The sequence below is a fragment of the Sphaerodactylus townsendi genome, linkage group LG01 (assembly GCF_021028975.2).
Source record: "Sphaerodactylus townsendi isolate TG3544 linkage group LG01, MPM_Stown_v2.3, whole genome shotgun sequence".
NCBI classification, from domain to species: domain Eukaryota; kingdom Metazoa; phylum Chordata; class Lepidosauria; order Squamata; family Sphaerodactylidae; genus Sphaerodactylus; species Sphaerodactylus townsendi.
This window is the reverse complement of record NC_059425.1, coordinates 88,870,228-88,891,716: the sequence shown is the minus strand read 5'-3', so window position 1 is coordinate 88,891,716 and position 21,489 is coordinate 88,870,228. Positions and strand designations below refer to the sequence as shown.

General features: G+C 39.3%; 1 protein-coding gene across 6 annotated transcripts in view; it reads left to right on the top strand.

The window, feature by feature from the left end:
• Nucleotides 1–21,246, top strand: part of ERMARD (ER membrane associated RNA degradation) — a 31,428-nt gene extending 10,182 nt beyond the window's left edge. For 4 of the 6 annotated variants that reach the window (XM_048486823.1, XM_048486859.1, XM_048486868.1 and 1 more), the window contains exons 6-18: nucleotides 173–270; nucleotides 1,782–1,918; nucleotides 3,022–3,136; nucleotides 4,561–4,663; nucleotides 6,099–6,128; nucleotides 7,011–7,079; nucleotides 8,743–8,913; nucleotides 11,252–11,335; nucleotides 14,862–14,935; nucleotides 15,650–15,772; nucleotides 16,195–16,404; nucleotides 19,711–19,824; nucleotides 20,441–21,246. In XM_048486823.1, coding sequence (XP_048342780.1) covers nucleotides 173–270; nucleotides 1,782–1,918; nucleotides 3,022–3,136; nucleotides 4,561–4,663; nucleotides 6,099–6,128; nucleotides 7,011–7,079; nucleotides 8,743–8,913; nucleotides 11,252–11,335; nucleotides 14,862–14,935; nucleotides 15,650–15,772; nucleotides 16,195–16,404; nucleotides 19,711–19,824; nucleotides 20,441–20,600 — 1,488 coding nt within the window. In that variant the 3' untranslated portion in view covers nucleotides 20,601–21,246. The remainder of the gene's footprint in view (nucleotides 1–172; nucleotides 271–1,781; nucleotides 1,919–3,021; nucleotides 3,137–4,560; nucleotides 4,664–6,098; nucleotides 6,129–7,010; nucleotides 7,080–8,742; nucleotides 8,914–11,251; nucleotides 11,336–14,861; nucleotides 14,936–15,649; nucleotides 15,773–16,194; nucleotides 16,405–19,710; nucleotides 19,825–20,440) is intronic. The other 2 variants (XM_048486834.1, XM_048486844.1) reach the window with 2 other exon arrangements.
• Nucleotides 21,247–21,489: the final 243 nt, after the last annotated feature.

Genomic DNA, 21,489 nt, shown 5'->3' with positions numbered 1-21,489 from the left:
TATGATTGTGAAGATATGGATTTGAGCTTATGTTTAGTAAATAAATATATTCCGTAAACTTGAAAACTGGACCAAAGGCATCTTTCTCTTGCATACAAACAAACCTGCTTAGCCGTAGAAATGGCCCAGAGTTCAAATGATTCTTCTTATAGTTGTGCTTTGTCCGAATCAGATGGATGTCCTAAGAGTGTTCATTGGGTCTCCGGATGGTCTGAATCTTCGCAATATTTTGTGGCATGGATTTGCATCTCCTCAAGAAATTCCTGTAAAGTAAGATTGCAAGTTAAAGTAATTATATTTTGAATTTTCCTAGTAGAGGTTTTGACACAGTAAAATGCTGTCTTTGTAGAACTACATATAGTTAGGCAGTTTATATCCCATTGAACCCAAGGAGAATTAAACATCATAAATTTGTGCATGGCTGCAGTTTTTGCTGTGTTTCTGGAGTTCTTCATTGCTTCCCTTTTTGCCTTAAATAGAAATATTCATCAGTTACTTCAGAAGAACTGGCAATCTGTTTATTCTCCCAGACTGGCTCTCAAAGTAACCTTACAATTCAAACTTTCATTCATTCATTCATTCATTCATTAGTCTTATAGACCGCCCTCCCTCGGAGGGGGAGTTTAAAGTCATAAACTATTCAAATAGTGTCAGTCTTTGAAGGAACTTGCAAAAATCCGCCTGACTACTTGAGGGAGCAAAGTCCAGAGAGATGAAAACTTGCGTGTAGGCTGCACTAGTGAAGAAGGAAAGCAGGCCCAGTAGTGAGGACTTGGCATGGGGAAGATTGTGAAATGTTTTCTCAGTGACCTTTGTCAAGTCTAGTGCCTGCGTAAACCCAATAAACATAAACATGTAATAACGTAGTATTTTTGATATGAATTGATGTTGTAGTAAAGTACTAGTTGGGACAATCAGTGACAAGCCATGGAATGAGATGCAGACATGAGTAAAGTCTTGCTCTGTAATTATGGATAGGTTCTGTGACAGTGAATAGCTTTGATCAATCTTCAATAACTCTTTTTTTCCTTCACTCTGAGGTTTCAGTTAAATTTTTGGACTATTACTACTACCACTACTACTGTTCTTATAAACATATATATTTCTGTCTTAAAAGAGAAGTTTCTGAGAACTAACTAAATAAATAAGCACAAAAATATTGGCTAAAATGTATAAATATGGGCTGTTTGACAGTGGAATATGCTGTCTCAGAAGATGGAGGAGTCTCCTTCCTTGGAGGTTTATACACAGAGGCTGGATGGCCATCTGTCAAGGGTGCTTTGATTGTCTGTTTCTGCATGGCAGGGGGTTGGATCTGATGGCCCTTGTTATCTCTTCCAACTCTATGCTTCTATGGAGACCAACTTTTCCTAGTATTTGATTTTGTTTGTAGTGGTGACCATTACCATATTTTTGAACTTGTTTTTGCAGTAGTTACACCTGACTTACGGTGACCCTTGTAGTGTTTTCAAGACCATAGATATTCGGAGATGTTTTGCCATTGCCTGTCTGCAAATCACAACCCTGCTATTCCTTGGAGGCCACCCATCCAGTTACTTGACTGGGTCAATATTGCTTAGCTTTTGAAATCTAACAAAATCAGGCTAGCCTGGACTATCCAGATCAGAGCTTTTGAATTTTAATAACTGAGAAATTTTACTTTCTTACTTACTGAAATCTTCAAACTAATACTGCCTCATGAATGTTATTACAGAATGTTTTAGTGTGTGTGTACACATATAGCCATGTTTCTAGCCTTGTTATTTGTAATTTTTTTCTAGATATTCTTCTATGCTGCTTCTTTTAACTGTAGGATTGGGACAACTGCTAAAGAATTACCTTCTGCAAACTCAGTCTGATTTAATCCATCGACCTTATGTATCTTTAACAAACCTAAAAGAGATGCATGTTTTTCCTGGTATGTATATTATGTCTAGTGGTTACAGATAATTTAATTCTATTGATTATACTTCCTGAAATATCTTTTTTTCTTTAAATACGTTTGGAGACTCAAATGAATGCAACAACCTGTACTTATTGTGTACAGAAGTCTACTGTGGTGAGAGAGGCAACAGGCATCTGGCATTGCTGTCAACATTTAATGTTTTAATGACTGAAATAACATCCAAAATCTTAAAACAAGCATGTATTTTAGGAGCATTTAGTAAGCTTTTAGATCTGTGACTTATAAGTCTTTCATGCATTGTACAGAAACAAATCTGGAATTGCCCCAAGGATACGTTGAGCAGAGCTTCAGTCAATCAGTGCACCTTGATTAGTGTACCTCTGATATGCCTTTTTGCAAATGTCTAAACACATTTACACTTTATGATTTAAATGTACACTTAAAGCATTTAAGGTCTATACCTTAAATTGTAAAGAGGCCCTGAGTTGTCTTGTCATGTGGGAAAGGAGAAGGAGATTTTCATGCATAGTGGATTTTTTTTTCTTATTTTCCATAAAACCAGCAACATTTACTGGGTACTTTACCTACTGTACTATCCAGTCGTCGCTACCCAAGCGCATTTCCTGGATTAGTAGTCAGGGCAATTGTATACTTATTGACAGCAAGTGCCATTGCATTTTCTAGGACTGAGTTCTGAGTATACCTGCATAGAGACTGGGCTAATAAATCTCTCAAGCAACTTCTGTTCTGTCCTGATCACTCATTAAAATAACATTGGAAGTCACACTTCTGTTAGGTAATCTTGACAGGACATTTGTGAATCTGTTGTCTCCACCCCCCAGAAATATGTGCAGAGGTGGGATCCAACCAGTTCTCACCACTTCTCTAGAAGTGGTTACTAATTTTTTCTGAGTGCCGAGAAGGGGTTGCTAAAGCAACCTCCCTGCCCAATAGGGACTGGAGGTGCGTGTGTGCGGCGGCACCATTGTTTGAATCCCACCACCATCGGAACCTGTTATTAAAATTTTTGGATCCCACCACTGAATATGTGCCTTATAATAAATAATATATCCATCAAATGTGAGAAAGTTCATATTCCTTTTTGTTCTTTGTAGATCTTAGTCATGAACTGCTCTCCTTGGCTGAAGAATTAGTAGTCAAATCTAGTATTGTATTAAAAACTATGCGGCCATTCTGGATTACTGTACTAACTTTATTTAGACAACACAGGTAAAAGCTAATATTTTCATAATATTATTTTTAAAAGCAGTTTTTACACAGAATTTGTTTAAAAATATTGAGATCCAGGGCATGACCTATTAAATTTAAAGAATTTAATAGTAACATCAAAAATGCTGTCATAGCTGCCACATTCAAAAAGCATCTAGCAACCAGGTTTGCTGAGCACAGAGCACAAGTTATTAGTACACATTGAGGAAGCAGCTCTTGAAAAATACCTGCATTGAAGCAACCCATGAAATGTTTAATGACTTTAGGGCATAGCAAGTGTAAGATTGAGATAGGCAGAGCACACAGCTGGTACAGAGACTGGAGATAAGGGGAGGATAGTGCAAGAATCTCAACCAAGTGTGTGTCCCACTGTATTGGTAGGACCTCACCTAGTGCTCAAAATACACTGTTTAGGTGCTGACTAGGCTGCAGGATTTCCTGATGATTTAATACTAATTTCCTGTTGTTACTATAGCAGCTGTATTTTATTTCTTCCTTCATCCTTGGACCTTTTATCTGATGTACATAGAAGAGGAAGAAGAAGAGTTTGGATTTATATCCCCCCTTTCTCTCCTGCAGGAGACTCAAAGGGGCTTACAATCTCCTTGCCCTTCCCCCCTCACAACAAACACCCTGTGAGGTAGGTGGGGTTGAGAGAGCTCCGAGAAGCTGTGACTAGCCCAAGGTCACCCAGCTGGCATGTGTGGGAATGTACAGGATAATCTGAATTCCCCAGATAAGCCTCCACAGCTCAGGCAGCAGAGCTGGGAATCAAACCCGGTTCCATGTATCTAATCTGGAGGAACCGGGTTTGATTCCCAGCTCTGCTGAAAATTATCTGAAGAATTCAGATTAGCCTAACCTCCCTGCGCCAACTGGGTAGCTAAATCTAGTCTGAACTCTCTCAGCCCACCACCTCACAGGAGTGTTGTTAATGTGAGCAAGAAATGCTATTGAGTCTCCTGCAGGAGAGAAAGGGGGGATGTAAATCCAAAACTACTCCTCCTCCTCCTCTTCTTCTTCTTCTTCTTCTTCTTCTTCTTCTTCTTCCTTTAACATACTTTATTTGTTGGGGTGGGACTGTCTTTTGTTGTCACAAATTGAACTACCATGGAGTGGCTGGATTTCTTTCTAGAATAAAAATAATTTTTGATGCTACAGAAGGAACTTAGGTGTGACTTCTAAAAGAGTAGGGTATGCAGTTTTTATGATGCTTGCATATGATGGCCTTTTGTCTTCCTTAATTTAAAAAAAAGTTCTTGATTGCACAATTCCCATTTAACAGTTTCTCCCCATTTCACATTGCTTCCACTTCTACTATCTGTGTTTCAGGTATGAGGCTTTTCTGTAAGGAAAAGCTGTATGAATGTAGAATCCCTGATGTAGATTAGCAATCATGTTTCTCTGTCATGTTTCCCTCACAGGTATGTAGACTGTGTTATGCTGCTACTTTCTCAGCTGGAAAGTGGACTTCGATTACTTTTCACAACAGTTAATAACTGTCCCAGCAGATTAATCACAGCTGAGGTATTTTTTTTTCTTATGGTCACTCTTATTTCCAGGCACATTTTTAATAAATATATGTCACATATAATATATGTATTAATTTTGGGAACAATAATGGGAAACATTTATTTACTGCTTTCCATTTTACTAGTTTGATTCAGCATGTTTCATTGTCCATAATTTTCCCTAGCCTTTTTCCTTTTCTGATCAGTTCTATTTTATTTTCCATAGCAAAAAGTTAACATACTAGAGGAAGAACAAAAACAATCAATTAATAAAACCAGGCAACAAGAATTAAGCCAGCCTAAGATTTTAAAAAATAAAAGTTCTAAAAGTATATGTCAGTGTTCAACAAGAAACATTTTTAACAAATTAGCCTGTATCTGACAGTATTTTAAAACAAGTGTGCATACTGCGGTTAACTCAAGAAAATGAACTGCTTTGCAGCTTCCAAAAGAGGGTAGCCATGGCTCAAGTGATCTTCTTTTTGCTGCTCTCTATATAAGCTATTTTTGAAAAACGCTTATGCTCATGAGGAAACTGGAGGTACAGCCAGCAATCCCATGCACTGGCTGATTTTCCTTTTTGTTTGGTTGTTCTGAGGAGGCTATCTATGAAGCTATGGCGACATGACTAGAGAAGCTGCAATGTATGCATATTTGTGTTGCTGTAGCTTCACAGACATCCCTCTCAAAACAAAATAAAATAAAGGAGAAAAAGCGTGCACAGGATCTCTGGGCTGAATAAACATATTACTTGTTCCCATGGATTTACCTTGCAAACTACTTTTTTTTCTTTTAGTTCTACCTGGGTGCCATGAGGTCAGGTCCCTTTGTACAACACAAGGTCCTAGGTCTTTTGCAGAAAATCTGTTGTCCTTTGAAAACAAAGTTCTCTTTACGCTTGGTGAAAATTGATTTTATTTACTTTTCTTATTTGGCTCAACATTGACACATTGGTTTTAGCTATGAAACACAGTTATATGGAGCATGTTAAAACACCTGCACGTTGTTCTTATCGGATCAAATATTTCCATGCTATCTTCATCTTGCTTGCAAGAGGCTATTGCAATCTTCATTTTGCTTGCAAGAGGCTCTTGATAAAGTTTGGATTTTGATGAAGGGTGCTTTGTGGAAATCACCGTTCAGTTTCTTTGGCCCATGATACTGGAGGTGGCATTTACAGTACAATCCTTTGCAGAACTACTCCAGTTTAATCTTGCTGTTTCTACTGGGGGGGAGGGGGAGGAGGAAAGCTTCAAAATGTATCCCACAACAAATCTTGAATGCATCCCAACATTTTTAAAGACTTAAATGTTAATCAAGGTAACTGTACAGATGTTTTGGCTACTTCTTTTGGCTACTTCTTTTGGCTACTTCTTTTGTTTTGGCTACTTCTTTTCTCACCTGAAAATGAAACAGTACCAATAATAATGTCTTTGTCTTCCATTTTCTAGACCTCATTTCTGTATACAACTTTTGATGAGGTAAGTTAACTGTGATTTTTTTAGAGTATCTGTTAGGAATGCCAGCCTCTATGTGGGACTGGGGACCTGCAAGAATAACAACTCATACCTCCAGACTACAGAGATCTTTGGTTCCCCTCTAGAAAATTGATACTTTGGAGGTGACATTGTACCCCACTTAGATCCTTGTCCTCCCCAGACTCCATCCCCAAATCTCCAGGAGTTTCCTAATCTGGGCAACCCCCCGTCCCATCCCTCGCTAGTGACCAAGGAGGACCTGGCAACCCAAGTACCAATACTCATGTTAGATTATGCATCCAAAACATTTAATTTATATCAAATAATTTGCTTCATTGTAAATATGTATAAGTAGGTGTAATAACGACAGGATACAACTTATATTGTAATTAGTTCATGCAGAGGTGCAGGGACTGTGGAGCCCATGGTCACAAGTGGACTCTCCTCTTCAGTCCTCTCGTTATATCTCAACATTGAAGTAAAGGGACTTAAGTTGCTGCTATTGTTGATGAGCTTGAAAAGCATTTGATGCTGTGAAACCCGCTCCTGCTTTTTCTTCTATGCACCATGCAAGTGTGATGCATTTGGACTGGTAGTAGAGAAGGGAATCCTCGGGGCATCTGCTGGCTGTGACTGAAGTCTGTGAGGGTGCCTCGTGTTTTTAGCACTGTTGCAATGTGATGTTGCAAAAGAGTGAATTGAAGGACTTTGAGGCTAGTGAATAGAGCCTGCAAGTTCAGCCTCAGTGGTTCCTGTGCAAACCTGTGCTTCCAACATGTTAAAACCTTGATTGAAATCAGGCAGCCACTGAACAAGATGTTAAATATAATTTTCTTCAGTATTTTCAGTTATGCCTCACTGATCTCTCCAGTTTTACCTCTCCAGATGTTAGCAAAACAATTGAGTAATGAAGAGATCAACAAACTTCCCTTAGTGCTTGGTGAATCAGCAATGGTAAGCCGTGAATTCTGGCTCTTTGAACTGACAGTTCCCTAGTCTTGTAGATGATTTACATTAAGGCCAGTCATTTGCATATTTTTAATACTTGGCTTCTTTAAGCAATTATTCAGGAATGTGTTTATTAATGCAGAATTTAGGTTTGAACAAGTTCTTAAATAGTGTAAGAATGAAGTTCTGATTATAGTAAGCAGTTGTTTGCAACAGGAGTGGATGTTCACAGCATTGGCAAATAATGGGAAGTATTTTTAAAAAGAAACTCGGCGTGTTTTAAAATGGAAATATTTCAGTTTTTCAATTGGGAAGTAGCAGGCCTGACGGTTAGGTAAACAAAAGCATAATCTTTGTCTTATATTTTAGCTGAAGCCAATGTATTCAGTAAACTCAGGGACAGACACACATCTAAGAATAACTTGAGCTTATATAACTCTATGAATTGTGGTTATCTAGCTGTTTGGAGTTCTTCCATTGCTCCCTGTCCAAAGTTATTTCTGAACCAAGTCAATTTGACCCTAGTTCATGAAGGAAGCATGGGAGAAGAAGCAGATAAGTTCCCTAAATTTCTGCTCATAAGAAAAACTAGCCAGAAATAAGGAAACTAATATTCTATCACTCAATTTTTTTCACAATTATGATTATTTTTTCCATTTCACTTGTTAAAAGGTACAGGTCATTATGTTATAAAGTTCAGAATTGTTATTCTTGTGTAGTTTACACAGCTTTGAAAAGATAACCAGGGGATTTATTTGCTGTTAAGTTAGAAATAATGAGCCAGTAAAACAACAAAGGTTCCTGTGTCACTTGAGACATGAAGAATGCAGTTTGTTTTTATAGGCTACAGTCTGAAAATGGAACACATGAATGGAGAAAAAACTCATTATCAGAAACCATGCATTGCCAGGTTTTTGTTCACTGGTCTCACCACAGCAGTTTCCAGTGCTCTATTAGAGATAAGCCACTATTCAGTTTGTCAAAGAGTTTGTCTCTTCTGCAGTCATAATGTTGGAATTGTTTGTGGACTCTGTCCTTGACTTCCAGCCATGCCAAAATAGCAGCTAATGTCAACGATGGTCTCATTCACCAATTCTGAGGAGCAGTCTCAGATAGCATGTGTAATGGCCACAACATAACTATATTCCATAAATACACATTTAACTCTCTTTTTTTAAAAAAAAAGAGAGCCATCATGGTATAGTGGTTAAGAGCAGCGGTTTTTCATCTGCGGAACCAGGTTTGATTACGCACTTCCTCCACATGAGTGGTGGACTCTTATCTGGAGAACTGGATTTGTTTCCCCACTCCTACATATGAAGTCTGCTGGGTGACCTTGGGTTAGTCATAGTTCTCTGAGAATCCTGTCAGCCTCACCTTCCGCACAAGGTGTCTGAGGTGGGGAGAGGAAGGAAAGAAGTTGTAAGCCACTTTGAGACTGCTTACAGGAGAGAAAAGTGGGGTATAAATCCAAACTCATCTTCTTTGTCTTCAGTGGAAATTGCTGCAGCAAAACCAGCAAGCAGTCCTCTAGTTTGTACAGCAAAATTTGTTCCCTAGTATACATCAGTTTTTTAAATTATTATCTTAATAATTTAGTCATAACAGACATATTAAATGTAATGGTCACTAGTAAAGATACTTCTGTCCTGTTCACACTTTTCTGTAGGAATTTCTTTGGGATTTCTTGAACCATCAAGAGGGTCCTCGTATTAGAGATCATCTGAGCCATGGAGAAATCAGCTTAAATAATTTCCCAAAAGAAATAGCAAATTCATTGCTTGCCTTTTCTGTTACACTTCTGAGCAGGTATTCCAAGGATGAGATTGCTGCAGTTAAGGTAGGAATTTGTTTTGAGTCATCAGATAACTTTTATTAAAATTATGCTGGTTTAGCTTCAGGTCCAGACCTTTCTGTATTTGGAACATATGTTTTTCCTCCACTTCTAAGTAACTTTATATTATGGGCAGCCCAATCCAGATGGGGGGGAGGGGGTCTGCGATGAGTGAGTGGGCTAAGAAATGGCAAATGCAGTTCAATGTAGCAAAATGTAAAGTGATGTCACAGGGGCAAAAAATCCAAACTTCACATACATGCTACAGGGGTCAGTGGTCACAGACCAGGAAAGGGATTTGGGCGTCTTAGTTGATAGTTCCATGGGAATGTCAACTCAATGCATGATAGCTGTGAAGAAGGCAAACTCTGAGCTGCGGATAATTAGGAAAGGAACTGAAAATAAAACTGCAAGGATTGTCATGCCCTTATATAAAGCCATGGTGCGACCGCACTTGGAGTACTGTGTTCCGTTCTGGTCGCCACATTTCAAAAAAGATATCGAAGAGATAAAAAAAGTCCAGAGAAGGCAAACGAGGATGATTGAGGGACTGGAGCACCTTCCTTATGAGGAAAAACTGAAGCATTTGGGACTCTTTAGTTTGGAGAGGAGATGTCTGAGGGGGATATGATTGTAGTCTAAAATTATGCATGGAGTAGAACATGTTGACAGAGAAATGTTTCTCTCTCACACAATACTAGAACCAGGGGGCATACATTGAAAATGCTGAGGGGAAGAATTAGGACTAATAAAAGAAAACATTTATTCACGCAATGCGTGATTGGTGTTTGGAATATGCTGCCACAGGAGGTGGTGATGGCCACTAACTTGGATGACTTTAAAAGGAGCTTGGACAGATTTATGGAGGAGAAGTCGATCTATGGCTACCAATCTTGATCCTCCTTGATCTGAAATTGCAAATGCCTTAGCAGACCAGGTGCTTGGGAGCAGCAGAAGGCCACTGTTTTCACTTCCTGCATGTGAGCTCCCCAAGGCATCTGGTGGGCCACTGTGAGTAGCAGAGTGCCAAACTAGATGGACCATGGTCTGATGTTCTTATGATGGCTGGGATGGCAGAGGTGGCACTGTGTGATCTTCAAGGGGCTTCAGGCAGAGCAGAAAGGAGGAAAATTGAAGAACCTTCCGGATGCCTGAAAAGCCCCCATTATAGAAAAGTCTGTGGCCCTGAAGAGGGGTGTTCCCAGGCAGAAACCCCAGTGGAAGCCGCCACAATGCCTCTGCTTTATCCCCCGCTGCACCGGTGTACTCTTGGATGCTGGCATAACTCCTGGGTGGTGGGCATTTCTGGGTGTGGGTGCCATGGAGCTGTGCAGCTTCTGCACACCCGCACCTTTACTCTCTCCACCAGTGTAGGAGCTCCTTACACTGGCGGGGTAGGCAAACACTGTGCCACTTCCACAAGCCATTTGCTTCGGGCCCATAGGTTTCTTTTTTGTGAATCCAAAGCTTCTAGCATGTAGTTCCACATGCAAATCAGAATTTTTCAGGATTCTCTGATTCCACTGTAGCCATTTGCATGTCCGGGTATGCTACTTCTGAAGGTCAGGCTCATGAGAGAAGATGATGCTCCATTGCATTTAATGCAGTATTCAGGTCTGCAACCATATAGAAATCCCTTAGCTTGAGCATGGGATTTCTTGGATTCTGGCTAATGTCCCATTGACTGACTATTTATGTGACATCCTATTTATAGTTTTAGAGACATAACTAATTTTCCTGTTCTGTTTTTCTTTTTCATTATTTGACTCTTCAGACATCTTCACAGCTAGTTGATTATTCATTGACTATCTTATTACTTTTTCAAAATTTATTGTGTACACTAGTAGAAAGCATGTGTTAAGTCTCTTAATACACTGCATATTCAATGAAGAAAGATATGATTCCTTTGTTGCAAATACTTATCTGTGTTAGTAAATTCAATTAAAATCAAAAGCAGTAGGTTATGGTTTGCATGTTTATTAGTGGAGCATATTTTGGTAATAATAATTTCTAATACTTATTCAAATAATTCCTAATACTCTTCTACTAGTATCACTAATACTGTGATTTGGTTGGCCCAGGCTATCCCGAGCACATCAGATCTCAGAGGTTAAGCAGGGTCAGCACTTAAATGAAAGACCACCATGGTCATTCTGCAGAGGCAAGCAATGGCAAACTGCCTCTGCTTGTCTCATGTCCATGCAGTCCCCATAGGTCATCTGTGACTTGACAGCACTTTCACAAACATTCAGGATCACCAAGATTCCTTGAATAAGTGTTTGCTAAAGACGAATTTAAATATATTTATATTTTCTGATATATTATAACTTATTTTTAAACCTAGGAACATGCATTCCTAAGACCACTGGTGAGCTGTGCAAATAACTATTGTTCCCAGTGTCATCCAATAGCCCTACTAAAGAAACAGGTATGTATTTCTTTTATTACTGCTGTTTGTCAAAGATCTGTTCCACGCACCACAAAAAAAGACATCTGTGGGATGTGTCAAAGAGAGTGTGTTTTCTGGACAGCAAAGGCATCACGGGAAAAGAGGCTTTTTCCTGCCTGACCGTTTGGTCTATTTCACCCTCAGCTTGCACCCAATATTTTGTGTGCAGCTGAAGGGATTCTCCCTGCCGCCATTTGCTGAAGGTTGCCCCAGGATGTTTGCTGTGCAGGCTCCAATCCTGGGCACCTTTTCAGCCCCAAAAGTTCACAGTTGTATTCAGCGCATCCTGCCAATTCCGGCAATATATAGTTTTCCTTTTTTAAAAAAATGTTTTTCGATGAACTTTTTCCGTAACTGTGCAGACATGAATCCGATCAGCTGAGTACAACTATGTACTTTTTGGGCTGAAAAGGCACCCAGAATCAGAGCCTGCACAACAAACATCCTGGGGCAATCTTCAGGAAATTGCGGCAGGGAGAATCCCTTCAGCTGCACACAAGATGTCAGGCGCAAATTGAGGGTGAAATTGGCGAGAGAGCTAAATGGTTTAGCAGAAAACTGACTCCTCCTGAGCTCTGAATTCTGCAAAGCCAGGCAGGAGACATCTTTCAGGTGGCTTAGGGGGAAAATGTGCACTTTAAAGTGTTCTAAAAAAAGATGCAGAAATAAGGCATCCTGGGGATGTCTTGGGGGAAAATCTGTTTGGAGTGCCTCCACAGGACGCCCTTCTTAGTGTCCTCAGGATGTCTTATTTGTGCTGTGCAGAATGAACGAAAGAGTGTTCTGTGAAACTTTGATGAATTCCAGGACTTTGCTGAGTGGTAACCAGAGCAAAGGCTCTTGAAAACAGAGTTAACCTCAGCAGCTTCTGATGAGCAGGTGAGTAGAGAGCCAGTATTTCAGTTAATACTGTAAGAATTGAAAGTTAGTTGGCATTGAGGCCTTTTCCGCACGGGCCAAAAACAGCACCCTTTTCCGCATGGGGCAAAAATGCCGTCCCCACGGAGCTGTTCGCAAGGGGGCCGCCCTCGCTCCTCCCCAGCGGTTGGAAGCTGCTGTTTCCCAGCCTCGCTCCTCGAGCGAGGTTTTTGGGAAACAGCGGCTTCCAACCGCTGCTGTGCGAATGGCAGCAGCTGGAAGGCGCCATCCCTCTCCCCTTTCCCAATCGACCTACCTTCCCTGCGACCGTCCGGCGCATTGCTGAGGCCTGGGGACACGCCCCCCCCTGCCCTGCGACTCCAGAGCGGTCGCGCAGGGCAGGGGGGCGTGTCCCCTGGCCTCGGCAACGCGCCAGACAGTCGCAGGGAAGGTAGGTCAATCGGGCGACGGCGCAGCACGGTTCCATCTTCCCGGTAGTTTCCGGGACCAATTGTGTGAACGGTCCCAGGGGGGTTGGGTCATGTACATCGACCCGACCCCCAGCGTGGCCGTGCGGAAACGGCCTGAGAGTTGGTGAAAAGAGAGCTTGAGAGATGTTCTGTTCTCATAAAACTTATCTCTCTGTGAGGAAAATTCAGACAGACAAGGTTAGTCTGATCTGAGTCTCCTAAATAGCAGTCTAACACTGAAACCACACATGTTATTTATATTTTCTTGGGAGAAATACATTGAAGAGAATAAGCTAGGAGGCTTTAATTTCAGTAGTATCTACAGAGTGGCAGAGGAAATCTTCTGAGAGGGTTCAGAAGGGAAAATCCTATTATTTTTGTCAGGGTGTAAAGGGAGGGACAGATCTAATGAAAGATTTCCCTAAGGCAGTGTTTAGATAAGTCTGCTGGAAGTTACCTGAGGGTAAAAGGAAACTCTCACAAGGCAGAGAGAGAAAGGAGTTCTGATAATAATATAAATAGTCTGTGAAAAGATAATTTAACATCTTTTGGAAAGCATTGAGTTAAAAATCAGTTACTTGTAACCTCTTGCCAATGCTTGAAAAACTGAACCTGGGTGGTGTCATCAGGAGGGTCTCCTAAAGATACGCTGAAATGTTGGTACTGCTAACATAAAACATTCCTCTTCTGACACTAAAAATAATGAACTATTCTTTTAAAAAGCAGGGTCACAGTGTTTTGAGTCACAGTGAACAGGCATGTTCATTCCAGTTTTTATTCTAAGAACCATTGTTTAAAACCCTTCCTCACAAAAAAACAAAGGTTTTTGTACTTTTAAAGTTATTGTTGATACCATATTGTTCTTGTTGACACTCTTTTCCACTTACGGAGCTAGTTTACTGTTTTTCTTTGAAATAAATATTCAAAAACATTTAACCTACTGATGCCTCAATTAATGTAATTTTATTGGTATCTATTTTAAAATTCACCAGTAGCTGCTGCATTTCCCACCCTCGACTTATACGCGAGTCAATAAGTTTTCCCAGTTTTTTGTAGTAAAATTAGGTGCTTCGACTTATATGTGGGTCGATTTATACATGAATATATACGGTATATTTCCAAAGAAGATTTAATTAACAGTGGAATATTATTATTTATGACTTCAGGATATTAAGATCCAACAAAAATAAAACCATTGTATGATAACAAATACTGTATATACTCATGTATAAGTCGAATTTTTCAGCACATTTTTAATGCTGAAAAAGCTCCCCTCGACTTATATGCAGGTCATTACATTTTTTTGTGTTTTTACCTTGCCGGCCGGCAGGGGGCGCAGTTTTTATGCTAGCGGCACCAAAATTTCAGGGTACCCTCAGAAGACTCTCCTGATGATACCAGCCAAGTTTGGTAAAGTTTGGTTCAGGGGGTCCAAAATTATGGACCCCCAAAGGAGGTGCCCCCATTCCCCATTGTTTTCAATGGGAGCTATTAGTAGATGGGGCTACCCTTTTGAGGGTCCATAACTTTGGACCCTCTGAACCAAACTTCACCAAACCTGGCTGGTCTCATCAGGAGAATCTCTTTATGATACCAGCCAGGTTTGGTGAAGTTTGGGTCAGGGGATCCAAAGTAATTGACCCCCAAAGGGGATGCCCCATGCCCCATTGTTTACAATGGAAGCTAATAGTAGATTTTCCATTTCTGATCATATCCCTCTTAAAATCTAAGTTGGGTTACATTTGGACATACAGATGATGATGAGGAATCCAGTTTTGAAGGATGTTAACTCTTGTGCTTTAGCTTGGTTGCTGGTTGAGCTAAGGTTTTTGTACTTTTAAAGTTATTGTTGATACCATATTGTTCTTGTTGACCCTCTTTTCCACTTACAGAGCCAGTTTACTGTTTTTCTTTGAAATAAATATTCAAAAACATTTAACCTACTGATGCCTCAACTGATGTAATTTTATTGGCATCTATTTTTATTTTTGAAATTTACCAGCAGCTGCTGCATTTCCCACCCTCGACTTATACGCGAGTCAATAAGTTTTCCCAGTTTTTTGTGGTAAAATTAGGTGCCTCGACTTATACACGAGTATATACGGTACTTTAATATCTGATTTACTGAACATAAGATTTCAGTCTGATTTTCATATACCTTATTTTTCACTTTCTAGATACTGCAGTGTGTGAAGAGCATTAATTTATGGTCTGAGCTTCCTGTAGTCCCAAATGAACAAGAAATGACAGGGTAAGGTTTTTTATCATTCTTTTTGGGAAGTGGCTAGATAAGGATAAGAATTTTAGTAGATCTTATTGATGTTATATAAACCTTTTCTAGCGATGGCCATGAGCATATATAGCTTTAAATAGGGTATAGATAGATTCATGGGGGAGAGATGTGCATCAATGGCTACAAACTATAATTAGAAAACCTCACATAATTCTAGACTTTAATCTCTACTCTTCAAATCTATCCTCTCCAATCCCAGCAGATCAAACAGTCTTGAGGCAACCTAATGTTTTTAGGAAAGAAAAAACTGAACCTCTCTGAGCCTATATGAGAGCACAACAGAAAGACAGAAATCATTAGGAAGAGGTGATTAATTTCAGTAAGGGTCTTTTTGGATAAATAGAACAAGTACAGAAAGTAAGCAAAGGCTCTTATAACTTTGTAACAGGTTGATTATTATTATTATTGATGGCAGTTGGGCAGATGGGAAGAGAATGGAAGCAGCAAACTGCTGCTGACTTTTTCAAAAACTCTTCTAGGACCTTCACATAGGAAACAGAGAATAACTACACAGATAACCCACGCAAGGGAAATATATTCATAAATATATTGTGATAAAAACCTATAAGGCATTTATTAAGTTGGTATTATAGAATTGTTATTATTTGAAGGAATCCTGTGCACAGTTCTGAAAGCAGCTTTTAACATGTTTGTATATTTTTTTCCATTAAGATCAGAAGACTTTGCAACTGCTCATATAGTTGTGATTGCTGATATTTTCTCTCTTGTGCAAGTATATTTGCCTCAGGATATCAAACTTCCAGGTGGTTCTACAAACAGTCTTATAACAGAAATGTACGTCCTATCACATTCTCTTTTAACTTTGTCAAATCTGAAACAAATTTGTTTTACACATTCATGACACTTTTGGCCATTTCTGAAATGAAGGATTTCATTTCTATTCATTCTGCAGCCTACTCCACAACCTCTCTCTGTGTACATATTAATATGCACACATAGAGTGTTAGGGCTAAACTTAATTTTATTTCCTAGCCTCTTGTATCTTTATTTGAACCAAAGTGATGTGCTTCAAGTCTGGTGATCATCACTTGAAGTAATATGAAAAAAATAGTTAATTTACCCCCTTTTATTATACATGTGTTGTGGCTGCCTTGACTGCAGGTGGCTTATAGTACATTCAGATTGGAAATGTATAGAATTCATTTGCTGCAATTTAAAGAACTCTGAAGAAAAATGAGATATTTTCTGGCTTTCAGGTTAATGGTGGAACTCTGCAGGAAGCCTGTTCGCATGCTTTTCTGTCCACGGTCTGTTTTAGAAGTCACTGTGGTGCTACGTCAGATCAGTGTACAGTGCCACCAAGTATCATGTCAAGTAATTTCTTCTTGTGAAACAAGATATAACCAATGGGTAAACAAGTCACTGCGATCACGCCAGAGGCACAATTATCTGCGCTTAAGGAGGAGGTGGGATTTTTTTAAACTATTTTTTTTGTAAGAAATGAGAATTAACTTTACCTGACAACTAATTTCTGTATAAAGAGTTTGTTAACAAAATCCCATGTACTGCATGAAGCTGTATACACATATATTTACTAGTAATGACCCATCATTCAGTTCTGGCTGCTGCTGGAAGTACCTTTCAGCCTGAAAAACCAAATATATTCTCTTCCCTATGTGGCTTGGCTTATTCTGTGCTGAAATTTTACCTTTCATTATGAGGTAAATGTTGTACTTCAGTTTTCACAGAAATGTAAATGTTTAATTTTAAGACAGGATTAGAAAAGACATGGTTATCTTGGGTTGTGTGTGAGCACCAAATTTCACCTTTGTAGTTTCTGTGAAAATAGCTTCACTGTCTTGTGATACAGGTTTGAAAGTAAGAAGAGTCATAGGTGTCCCGATACCTACATTCATATTTATTCACATTTATTAGGAAACTACCCTTTCAATACCCAGTTCTAGTTGAATCTGTCTTGCAACCCAAGTATCTTAATATATATGTAGATAGATAAGCTGATCTTATTTATAAGATTTAAATCATTTTATCATTTCTGCCATGTGTTAAATGTTCAAAAACAGCTAATTGAAAAATAGCATCCAATTAATGTACTATTTTTAAACAGTGTCTGCTTCATTCATGTAATTAAAAAAATTACATAGTTGATCCATGCTGTACTTTTCTGGTTAATTCTTTAAAACATTTTCCTTGATAGTTAATAATTTCATAATATCAAGGAATATCTGCAGCAGCATCTTTGTGTACATGTGTAAGTGCCATCAAATCAAATCAAGTGCCATCAAATCACATCAAATAACAAACTTATGAATTTATTTTTTTGCCATCAAGTTACAACTGACTTATTGTGACCCTGTAGGGTTTTCAAAGCAAGAGACATTCAGAAGTGATTTGCCTCTGCTTGCCTTTGCATCATGCCCCTAGTATTCTTGGAGGTCTCCCATCCAACTACTAGACAGGGTCAGGGCTGGAGAGTGTGTGACTGGGCCAAGGTCGCTCTGGCAGTTTCCATGGCACAAATGGGGATTTTAAACCTGGGTTTCCCAGTTCCTAGTCTGACACCATTACATTTCTCTGGCTCTCTGACCCCATGAATTAACGACTTCCCAAATGTGCTATTGTTGACAGCCTTAATCAGGTTTTACAAACTGAATGTTGTGGCTTCCTTGATAGTCAATCCATCTCATGTTGAGCCTTTCTCTCATGCTGAGCATTATTGTCTTTTCTAGTGATTCTTCTCTTTTTATAATGTACTCAAAGTACTATAGCCTCAGTTTAGTCATTTTAGTTTCTAGGAAGAGTTCAAGCTTTACTGCTTTGTAAGTTTTGCAATGTAAATTTCATTGCTAAATTTAAAACAAACCTAAATATTTCCATATCATATGTGTCACTTTTTTTCCCAATATTGCTACAGCTTTATGTGAGATTTAATAGATTGTTCAGTGAGGGCGATCTGGCTGCGACATCTGTCACCCCATTGATCGCCAGGGTTGATTTGGCTGATCTGGCTGGCTTGGCGGGTGTCCCCTACCTCCCTCACCGCTCCATGTGCGTCCCTCCCGAAGCTGCGCGCTCGGTGGAAGAGGACGATCATCCCAGATAGAAGGAGTGTACCATTCTTCAGTTAAGGGTATACGATAGCTGCGCTCCCCTGCTAGAACCTCCAAACAAGTTCAAGGTCCATTTGTAGATTTGCTCCACCATGTAGTTTTCTTTGTTGATTATTCCCTCTTGTAGAATTAACCAAAAGAATGCTGTTGAATGGTAAAAACAAATTTAAGAGCAATTTTTTAAACAAATTTTTAAAAATCCAACTGTGAGGAATTAGTACTTCTTGCCACTTTGTTGTAAATGTTTGGTCTCCTACCTTTATGTTTTAAAAAGGAGAATTTTCTGCCCTGTTAAAATTGTGTTGCTAGAGTTCTTCTTTTTTAATAGGTGGCACTGTTGTTGGCAAGAGACCACTGCATGTGCTGCATAGCAAGATTCCATTAAAAGTCATTTCTTGAGGCCTGAGGTGAAATGCTACATATTGCATTATCAGACTGCAATTCACATTTAAATTTTAATTTAGATTTTTAGGAGTGTTGTGTGTTGTAAAATGAAGTTGAGTACTAAAACCATGTAAAGCACTTGTCCCAGTAGTTTCAATAGAATTGTTGTGTTTTCTAAATATCTTGTGATTGTACTCCTTCCATCCTGTCAACAGTGAAAGCTTTGGTCAAGATTCAAATCACTGAGTACAATTTTCCATTTTCATAAGAGAGTCTTTCAGTTCCTCTGCTGCCAAGTCCTCAAAAGGGTTCCCTCCCATTTCAGCAAGTGGTATTCAGAGCAGTCCTCCTGCTGGCAGGGGCTGATGGGAATTGAAGTCCATAACATCTGGAGTGCCAAAGGTTCACCACCTATAATTTAGACCATTCTTGTCACGGATGAATGTGTGGGATTAAGCTTTCACTTCTTTCAGTAGTTGGGAGAATTGTGTATAGTGCTTTCTTTAGAAAGCTGATATATGTGGAGTATGTCATACCACTTGTTTCCTATTACTGAAAATTAAGCGTTCCCAACTGCTGCCTGTCAAAGCCAAGCCAGATAAGCACAGAAGGAGAGAGAATTTGAAGGAGTAAAAATATCAGCCTTTGGTTGTCTTCTCAATAGGAGTGCTCATTTAAAGGAATAGTAAAGGTGTGGTGTTTCAGCCAATGGCAAAAGTGTCCAGTCACCATAACTACCACTTTCTTTGTATATTCATCCCCGTGGTCAATGCCACAGGGAAAGAAGCAATGGATAGTGTCCTGCCATGCCTGAGAAACAAGCAGTGGCTGCAGGTAAGTCCTGGGTGCCCAGACTTCATTGTCTTTATTGATCTTCAGAGCACAGGCAATAAAGGGCTTCATCCCACTAATTCCTTTGTCTGCAAGTAGATAGACTTTAGAAAAGATACCCAGCTGTTACACCAGCATAGTATCACAAGCCACAGGATATTGTTAGTATTGAAGGGGCCCAGCTGTCATACTTGTTTAGGTTAATAATGTGAACTTTAATGAATGTGGCTGGAGGGACATAAAGAGGCAGAGGTATGGGGAAAAGACACCAAGGTTTTTAGCTGATAAACAGAAATTCTCTCCTGGCAGAATGTTACGAGTCAGGGGTTATAAACTGGTAAAGAAGGCTTAAACTGATTAACTTTTTCTCATTTTGATATGCAGCTTAATTTTGTTTCTAATGACTTCTTAATTTGTTTTCCCTTCCAGCATTAAATGTGTATCTCGTGTCTTCAAACTGATTTTAATGCTGATCACTCTGGAACTAATCAGTATTCATGCTGTGTGTGACAAGAATCCTACTGAGTATCAGCAGTACCTAAAGTGAGTGTGGTCTGTCAGCATTGAAGTGACACATGATAATTGTGAATGAAAGGGGTTTTGCAGTTAAAATGTAATCCTTTACATTCCCTTATTAGCTACCGTAAATATGATGAAATAGCTGAGGATGTTCTTCTCTACAGTCCTCACAGTATGTGAAGAAGGTGCCACTTATATCACTGTATTATCATGACTGTAGCTCAAGTTTTCCAAGTTTTCCAGATACTGCTTATGTATCTGGGGGGTTTTTTGTTTTTACATTTTTATCCTGGCCTCCTTCCTCTACGGACCAAAAATAGGATTTTCTTCTGTCTATCTTCCCTCCCCGTTTTATCCTCATAACAACACAGTTAGGCTGAAAGAGCACATCTTTTCCCAAGACACCCAATTTCATGGCTGAGCATGGATTTGGACTTGTGTCTCTTTGGTCTCAATCCAGTACTCAAGGTACATTGCCACACTGGCTTTCTCTGAGGCTCTTCCTTCAACTATGAAAGCTGTGAAAAGATTGTCCTTCCAGAAATTTGAAAAACCAGGGAAAACAAAAAGTTTCCAGTTGATTTTAAGCATTATGTTTTTATCACCTGCTATTCTCATACTTTTTTCTTATTCTTCGCAGGTCTTTAAAGTTGATTTTGCAGTATATGGAGAACTTAGTGACCTACACAAGTCCAGAGAAGAATAAATGGGATGAAACTTTAGATCTTACATACAAAGCTTTGATAAAAATCAGAACATTCTTAGAAAAACATCAGATGCTCATGCAGTTAGCTAGGTAAAAATATTTTCCTCATCAAACAGTATTCTTTATGTGCATTGGACAATTCTGCACTTTTTTTCCCACTGGAGAGCATGCCTGACAAGAACTGTGTATATATTTTTCGACCACATAGGTATGTTACTGTTGTGGTTTGGTAGGAAATATGTAACAAATGATCAGAGGAACACCGGGAAACAGCCTATGTAGCTCTTTTAGATAGTGAAGAAGGTGCTTGAACTTCATTTTATTTTGCTCCATAATGTATGTATTCTTTTTTGGAAGTGCTTTATAAGTTAATAGCAATCACATTGTTCACAATATATTGATTTGTACTTCTTGTGTCAGAAGGGCCACCGGACATCAAAAGGGGTTCTGTTCTCTGTCATGGTAATGGGTCTCAATTTACTTTCGGTTTCCTGCTGTTTCTATGCTTTGTTACATGTAGTGATTTAGAATGCACCCAAGTGCATTCTCTTCCTGATATCTCTTCACACGACCTTGAAAAGTAACAGCTCTCATATTCCTGTTCTATTTTGCTTTGCTTTGATATCTCGGAATGGAGGGGAAGAGTGATGGACATAAAAAGTGATGGACATAGGCTGTTCTCAGAACTGGCTTTCCTCGTGGCCATGCTGTCGTCTGTCAATAAAGACTTCTGATTGAAATCACTGAGTCTGATATTGGTCACTGATCCAGGGCTTCACATCTTGTCATTTTGTCTTTGGTATGGTAATTTCCTGTATCTGTGATGGAAAGGTCACATGTACACATTGTCCTTCAAAACCAGCAGTGATCTTAATCAGTCTTGATTTACACTGTTCTGTTGAATTTAATATGTCTTGTTTCCAATTCTAACAGTGCAATCCAGATCCCTGGAGCAGCTGAAGACAGGAGGTCGCACCACATTG